Source organism: Rutidosis leptorrhynchoides, chromosome 1 (genome assembly GCF_046630445.1).
Source record: "Rutidosis leptorrhynchoides isolate AG116_Rl617_1_P2 chromosome 1, CSIRO_AGI_Rlap_v1, whole genome shotgun sequence".
Lineage (NCBI taxonomy): Eukaryota > Viridiplantae > Streptophyta > Magnoliopsida > Asterales > Asteraceae > Rutidosis > Rutidosis leptorrhynchoides.
The window spans coordinates 183,154,342-183,163,025 of NC_092333.1; the positions used below are offsets into that span (position 1 = coordinate 183,154,342).

The 8,684-nt window shown below is 35.4% G+C and overlaps 1 protein-coding gene across 1 annotated transcript; it reads right to left on the reverse strand.

Annotated features, from left to right (window-relative positions):
• Window positions 1-1,100: 1,100 nt before the first annotated feature.
• On the reverse strand, window positions 1,101-6,307 carry LOC139886522 (beta-galactosidase 8). Its single transcript, XM_071870359.1, has 17 exons — window positions 5,988-6,307; window positions 5,737-5,832; window positions 4,904-5,016; window positions 4,744-4,810; window positions 4,567-4,659; window positions 4,140-4,283; window positions 3,863-4,057; window positions 3,682-3,769; window positions 3,327-3,445; window positions 3,076-3,237; window positions 2,778-2,980; window positions 2,540-2,631; window positions 2,363-2,460; window positions 2,073-2,282; window positions 1,783-1,991; window positions 1,372-1,711; window positions 1,101-1,270 (listed from the first exon to the last, which is right to left on the reverse strand). The coding sequence occupies exons 1-17, from the start codon at window positions 6,150-6,152 to the stop codon at window positions 1,163-1,165; spliced, it is 2,502 nt and encodes an 833-aa protein (XP_071726460.1). The 5' UTR covers window positions 6,153-6,307; the 3' UTR covers window positions 1,101-1,162.
• Window positions 6,308-8,684: the final 2,377 nt, after the last annotated feature.

Consider the following 8,684-nt stretch of genomic DNA (forward strand, 5'->3'; position numbering starts at 1 on the left):
TTGTGATTTAGATGTTGGACACCAATCTAGGTTATAATTGGTGAATTAAATTGGTTATAAAATCTGAACAGTTGTGTAGGTTATAATTGGTGAATTAAATTGGTTATAAAATCTGAACAGTTGTGTGGACACGTGCGAGACACCAGCGTTGACCTTGATTTTACGATAGTAGAACTGAACTAGATCACACTTTTATATTAACATTGGTTATGTATTAGCTAGTGATTTAGGTGTGTGACAGTGGTAGACTCAAACTAGTTAAGAAACCAAGTGAACTAACAGGCTATCTCGGGTGATTTGCCACACGATAGTTAAACGAATCTTTAAAGAGCAATCCCACTAGGGGAAGAAATCTTAAGTGAATATGTTTTTTTTTTTCCTTTTCTAGTTATTAATTTCTTAAATAAATTGCTCCACGCGGGGCGAACTTGACTTATCTAGTATCTATTATTGTACGATCAAGATCAATTGTCTGTAGTGTGATAATATTCATTAGCTAGTTTTGTTTATAATTTTAAAGATACAATCTATCACATTACTCCCACAACCGTCTTCCACAGCTAATATATAAAACTCAAAATTAGTCGAGTTAGATCTCTTTGAGTTTTCAACGAGAGTTTTTTAATTTTCTAACGAGTCTGGCATGTTTACACCTATAACATTACGTTACATACTTTTAAATAAAGGCAAATTGAAGAGTATCTAAAATCACAAAAAGATATTATACGAAATTGGGCTAACAATGGACATTAGTTGAGACTTATCTTATATATGGGTTAAGTCTTCATATAATATTTGTATATAAAATAAACCGGGTTAGAAGTTAAGAGCCCAAACAAAAACAAAACAGACACCCGTAAGCCCAAATAAAATAGACTATGAAAATTGAAGAGTATCTAAAATCACAAAAGATATTATACGAAATTGGATAGATTAGTTGTTAAGGCAAGTAAACCACACGAAACATGCATAAAAGCGGATGAGAGTAAATTTTGAAGAATAAATTTCATTTAATTGGCCAAAAGTAAGGTCATGTGGCGTGCAAACTATTCTTTTATTTGTATTTTGTATCTATAATATAATATAATATAATAATAATAATTAATAATATGGATAATATAGATATAAATATAAATATAGAAGATTAAGACATGATGTTATTTCATGCACATGAAGCTTCTACTGCTAAACTTTTCACTACACCTATACAAGGGTCACCAAATGTGGCTGTTGATACTCCAACATTGCAACTTCTTGACCCAATACAAGCCTGCAAAAGATTAACATCCGTCAATAGAGTTAATTTAATTTCACCGGGTGAACACTTTACCCAAAAAAAAAAAAAAAAAAAAAAAAGTCAATAGAGTTGACCTTTTGTAGGATTGAAAGGGCATCAGTACTTTGACATTCACCGTGACTAAAGCTTCCACATTTCCCTTGAGGAGTTCCAAAGCTAGCAAATTTGATTGAAGATATGACTTGATTAGGATGAGGGCACTCAAGCGACACTCGTGGCTCTGACTTTGACTTTTTTGTTGACTTTTCTTGACTCCATGCTTCCATTGAAATTGGGTGAGATTGGGAGACATGTGAACACAAACTTTGTAATTCTTGTGTCGCAAAAGCGATTTGTGTAGGATCGCCACCCATCTCCTCGAACAAGACTAGTAAATTCCCACTTGGTTTCAACCATGATCTCGGTACATGGTACCTGCAAGATTAAGTCAATTAATAAAAAAGATTCAAACTTTGATCAATATGTTCAATATAGACTTCACTTACAGCGTTTGTGATGGTTTCCCACAATTCTTAAGGCATTTATTCGAATTATATGCTCCTTTGTAACTACAATCTGAGCAACCGCTAGTTGGAGCAATATAAGCGGGCCAATATCGCCCGATGCTTTGACCATTGACCCACGCCTCACCTTTCCCCATTCCAGTAAAGTCTATCGCGATTGGATTATCTCCCGAAGGGGCATCAAAGTTGGTCTGTTTTAACATATAAAACGCATGAACAACCTTAACCGTTTTTAAAAAAAAAAAAAAAAAAAAAAACTTGGATATTAGTACCTTGTACCAAGTCAATGGTTGACCTTTAGGATACCCTGAAACCCATAGTGATGAACCACCAGTGTTTAGGCCTAGTTTGTCTCCTTTGAGTCCAACCTGATATGTCCACTCTTGTGAAGAAAGGTCAACGGTTGACCCATTTTTCAAACCCACTAGTTGTACCGGGCCAGTAATACCCGCACCCGCAAGATCAAAAAAAGCACCATAGTTCTGTACACAAAGATTATATCAATAACAAATACATCCACTTGTTTGACATACAAAATCTTGCAGATTTATCAAAGTCAAACCTGAAGTCCAACGGTCAAACTCAACAAATCGAGTTTGTTCTTTCCGGATTTGAGGGTGATGGGAAAATCCTTAGTGATAGGGTTTCCGATTGCACTACCTATTAACGAAAAACATCGTATATTTTTTAAGTAAACAAGATGAAAAAAGTCCTTTTTTTGTAATTAACTTTCTTGTACCTTTAAGTTGATCATTAATGAACACGTGAAGAACATGGCCAAGCGATTTCACATGAAGAGTTGTTTGAGTTTCATCGTCTTTAACATTAGCGCTGCGAGACATATGAATAACTCATCATTAGTGTATGGGTCGAAATTGCTACCTATGCGTGACATGATTAATGATTAACACGCATTAAAAAAAGGGATATTTTTTTGACAGTTTGCCTTTCCAAAAAAAAGAGATTTTTTTTTTTACCTTATTGAATACCATAAATAATCGCTTTGATCAGCAGTGGTGTTAATTTGCTCCAATAATCCCGGTTTTTTAAATGCACCAGAACTTGAGATCCCGACAGGTTCACTAACGTAACTCCATTCGGTTGAAATTGCCTTAGAAGCACTTAAAACGTTTCCAACGTTCGTAGCAACAAATTTTCGGATAGTAGCCATTGAGTTTATCTGTTAAAACTCAAGTATCAACAAGTTTGACTTTTCAGAAATGACCAGAGACCAATTTGGTAGCTGTTACGGTTGACCATAAAAGTCAAACTAACCTTTGCAGTGTTGAAAACTACATTCTTGCAATCAGGCAAGATGCTAACAGACCAAGCGGGTAATTTGTATGAATTTCCATTAAAGTTCACGGTAGCATCATTTTGTGTATCAATATTCGCCAAATAAGCAGCGCACGTCGATGATGTCTGATACACATGAGCCTAAACCCAAAAGAGTTTACGTTAGTTAATCTACAAACGTACGATGAGTCTAAAAAACCTATAAAAATATGCGACGATAAACACTTTACCTCTGCATTATGACCCAAAGACATATTTTTGGGATCCGTTGCCACCATCGCTTCTTCACAAAGCTTTATCGCTTTATGTAATTCTTGCAAGTGGCCCCACTTCGGTTGTCGAGGAGCCCCTGCATCATTAATATCGAAATGAAATATTATCCTCTATACCAAAACAAGAAATGAAATGAATAGTACTCTGTCGCTGACATCATGCTGATGTGTCAACATGGCGTCAGCTATTTTGTCCTTTGATTTTTATTAAAAAAAAAAAAGAATTATTACCCTGCGCGTTGCGCTGGCTTCTAACTCGTTAAAATCAAAATGCAAATCCAAACAACCCATGAAACAAGATTAAATTTTTTACCGTATTCATCAAGTGGAGCATCATAATCATAACTTGTTGCAATAAACGGTCCTCCAGTAGTACGGCCAAAATTAGTCCCGCCATGGTACTGCAATAGGCGAAAAAAATTCAACATCTTTAATAGACTCAAGTTAAAAAACATACATTTGATATTTAGTACATGCGATAGTTACGTGCTAACCATATAATAGTTTTGAAAGGTTCCACCTCGTTGATAGAAACGTGCGACTGCAAATGCGATATCTTCTACTGGTCTATAAGGGACGGCCCCACCAAAAGAAAGAAACCATCCGGTCCAATTCTCAGTCCACATTGTTGGTTTATTTGCAGCATTTGGTTTATACCCATCACAATAGAACCCATTACAGGTGTCTATCTACACTCACAATCAATGAAAAAAACTGTCGACTTTTTGGTCAAACTGGTAAACTGTTGACTAATTTTTTTTTAGTACTTACTGTTGGATCAGGTGCATCTTTTTGCTGGCACATGACCCACGGTACACCTGTATCTAGAGACGTAGCCATACTCGCGGCCCATTTGATGTACTTTGGTGCACCCGAACCGTAACTTGTATCAATGTTACCATATTCGTTTTCAATCTGTCATTAAACAGGCACAGTTAGCATTTCATGTTCATATTCGGGTCGGGTCGGGTCGGCTTGTTGTGTTACCCAACCTGATTACATAATCGGGTTGGGAAATTCAACCCAATTTTGACCTACTTAGTGACGGGTGAAACATGTTGGCTATCTGATTTCAGGTCAAGTATTCTATCCATGCAGATTGGTTTTAGGTACTTGAAAACTTCAAACGGGTTCGGATTATCCAGCCACGACCCGTTTATTCTCGTGTGAAGTTTTGGGTCGTATTGCATAAACTGACCTGAGATAAGATTATGGGTCCACCTTGAGACGCATAAAGTTTCTCATCCTTCATCATGCCAACGATCTTGGCTGTAAACCGCTTCATTTCAGCCTAAAAAACGTATAAGAATTTGGTCAACACACAACTTGTTGACCATATAAGAAAACGTACAATTATTTACTAGAGTGAATAAACCTCGAAAGGCTCGTTATCTGTTCGAAGCTTAATTCCAGGTATGAAATGCAACCAAAGCGGAAAACCACTGTTTATGAAACAAAGTTAATGATGATAAACATTAAAGTTTGAAGCTTTTCGAAGATTAAAGAGTGAAAATGTGAAACGGAACGTAACTAACCCATAATTCCATTCAGCACAAACATAAGGACCGATCCGAAGATGAACATAAAGACCAGCATCAGCTACCAATTTTATAAACTTGACCAAATCTTTTCTTCCTTCAAAGTCATACTGTTAAAGTTCATGGCTTTTTCAGCATACATATTATTATAAATATATAGATAGATAGATATAGATATTGGGTGTTAATTATAAGCAGAATTAAGCAAAGTCAAAACATAAAAAAGTACTAGTAGTATAATATTCTTAACATGCTAAACTTTCCCACTACATAACTACCCAATATCATGAAACATCTCAAATATCAAGAAAAATAATGTATGATGTACTACTACTATAATATCAAAACCAACAAAAAAAAAAAAAAAAAAGCTAACTTTTTGAATTTTTTTATTTATTTCCATTTCCATTAAAGACCCAAAAACATATCCTTTCAGATAAAATGCAAAAGGGTACTCAAAAATCAGAACATTTAGGGTGCGTTGCATAAAATCGGAGGCGTACTTGGAAAAGTTCTCAATGGAATAGAACAGAAAATGTGATCAAACTAAACTTTTTTTTCAAAAAAATCATTTTTTCTAAATTATAAACACTTTTCAACATATAAATTTTTTTAAGGAAACTCAGATTTTTTTGTTAACTGAAAAAATGCTTACAAATAAACATTCTTTCATAAACCAGTACTTCTCCAAAGATATGAGTCTCTCATTATCTAGAGAAATTGATTATAATGATAACTACATTTTTTAGTAGCAAACGTCCCCCTTATAATTATTAAATTGCAATTGCAATTCCTGCTTAATACAACAAAAATAAATAAGTAAAATATACCTGATTTTTAACAGGTTCATGCAAATTCCAAAAAACATAAGTCTCAATCACATCCAATCCTCCATCTTTTGATTTCTGAATTAGGTCTGGCCACATCTGCAATTTATTTATTTTTATTTATTTATTTATTTATTAAAAGAAAAGTAAAAATACTTTTACAACAGTAATTAATTTAGGATTAAGCAATAATAAAAGGGTTAACAAAAAAGAATGTGTGTCGGTGTGTACTATTATTATTATTCTAAACTTACGTCAGGAGTACTTCTTGGATAATGAATTGAGCCGGAAACTAACACCCGCCGTTTACCGTCGATCACCAATGCCCGGTGATCATACGTCACCGTCACACCAACCACCGCCGTCACCACCACCGCCGCCGCCAACAACCAAACAACCAAAACTCTCTTCATTATCATCGTACCTTATATTAAAACACACTTATCTTTTTCTTCTCACCTTAACTCATTTTATACACCCAAAAAAAAAAAAAAAAAATTACTTAAAGCAATTGTTTTACTTTTGCTGAAAAAAAGACAGTATTAAATTAAGTAAGGAATCAAAGTTACAATGTGAACTGAAAGTTTTATAAGTTACTCAAACTTAAGCAAGAGATACAACTTATATATATAGGTATAGAAGATAAATAGGTGGAATATATTAGATATAGATATAGATATATGTATGATGATTGAACAATAAAAATAAATATTATATTATTATTTAATTATAAAAAAATGGGTCTGCAAATTCGTCGCATTACAAAGATAGTGAGTTTTTGTGTAACGAAATTATATGATAAGGTTCGTAACACAAGGACAAAATGTGGCAATCACGGAAATTGTTAACAGTGAAGGCTAATGAATACAGAGTTTGTACAGAGTGATATATTTTTGTTGTTAACCCTGAAGTTTATAAGATTGATAAGTTAGGTCCTTGAAGTTTTTGAGTAGTGTAATGTGGCGGGAGTGGAGGAGAAAGAGGGATGGGACCGCGTGAGAGTGGGACCACTATGGGTGTGGCGCGTACGGTTTAACCAGCCGTCTATTTCGATTAATTTTACTCCGTATTTTTTTTGAACGCTAAAATTATGTTTTCTAAAATTTGCACAGTATTTTATATTTTCATTTTCATCACTATTGAAAAAAGCAACACTTACTCGATACTCCGTATTTGCAAAGTGTATCTTAAAATAAAATAGATAAGAGTATTTAGTTTTTTATTTATTTAGAAAGGCATCAAGATTTCATTAAATTATAAAACATGATACAAGCAAGCATGTGAGGGCATGCTTACATATTTGAGCAGAAACGGGAAGTGATTGCTTGAACTAAATTACCTATACACTAACAGCTATTATCTAAATTTTCGACGGTACAATCTGTTGGGAAATTACGGCCTTACTAATTCCCACCAACCAGCCCAACAATAATAGTAAAGAAATAAGAACAATACATAACACAAGATTTAACGTGAAAACTTCAAAACATGAGAAAAACCACCGGCTCCCAAAGAGAGAAATACACTGTATTACAAAGTGTTACAATGATATAGACGACTCTCTTAAGCCAACTACACTCTCCAAAATATTTAACTAATACAACTCTCAAACAAAAGTAAGAAAGAAAGAAATAATCAAATACTTAAAGTGTATTGGTTGGTGTAATTTTGAAGTAATCCCATAACCTCCTTTTATAGCCAAGGAGTTCACATTTTGGATAGAAGAAGATAACCATGCTTCCACATTGCAAGGATAACCGATGTAGATACTTCTTCGACGACAACTTCAAGATCCTCATCTTCATGTCGTTGACATTATCTCCCAAGAGACAAAACTTGCATCTTCATCGAACATTGTCAAGACCCGACAACCATTGTCATCACAGACAATCATAACTCTTAACAAGAATTGTCATACTCCACCATTAAGAGTATAGCACTTAGAATATTACATTCCAAGCATTTCACCTCGGCACATGTTGTTGAACAATCAGGTGAAACTTTATGGTGCAACTTCCTGTTTGACTTTCCCTGGAAGTTTCATCAGCTACAACATCAGTTTCCACCACACAACCTGCATCAATGCCAAACCAATGCCCATGTGCAATTGTGGAACCGCTAACGAACATCCATTTCCATGGTGGCGAGGACACACCATGAGGATGGTGTGACTTCAAAGGAATTCGTCACTCTCCGTAACAACGGAGACAATGTTAGCGTCTTTGGAGCCATTTGCCGGATTAGCTCCACCCGGACAATTAACCCTTACATGCCCAGTCTTCCCGCACCTCCAGCATACCAGATTCTTCCCACAGTTTCTCTTTCGCCTATCCGAACACAACACTATCGTATCTCCTGATGACGAGACCCCGTTACCTTCCAGTCTTTTATCCTCGGATAGGAGCTTGCTAGTAACGTCTTCAAACTTCAGAGTTTTCTTCCCATACATCAAAATAGGTTTTATGTGTTCATAAGACGATGATAAAGATAATATCAACCTCAAAGCTTTATCTTCATCATTCGTTTTAACTCCAATAGCCTCCAGTTCTGAAACAATACCGTTAAGAATACTTAGATGATCTGAAATCTTTGAACCCCCATCCATACGCAGAGTATGAAATTGATCTTTAAGACACAACCGATTTGAGATGCCCTTGCCCTGGTACAACTGCTCTAGTTTAACCTAAAGCTCTTTTGCCGTTGATAACCCATGCACATTTGCAAGCACGTTCTTTGCAAGACACAAACGAATCGCACTTGTCGCCCTCAAATCCATATCATCTCATTCTTCTTCATCGAACTTCTTGCTAGAATCACTGACGGGAACAAGGGTGGGTTTACCCTTCAAAGCCTTGTGTAAACCGGACTGAATCAACCCATCCTTGACTTGAACCTGCCACAAGCCAAAATTGATCCTCCCATCAAATTTCTCTACATCAAACCTCATCGGA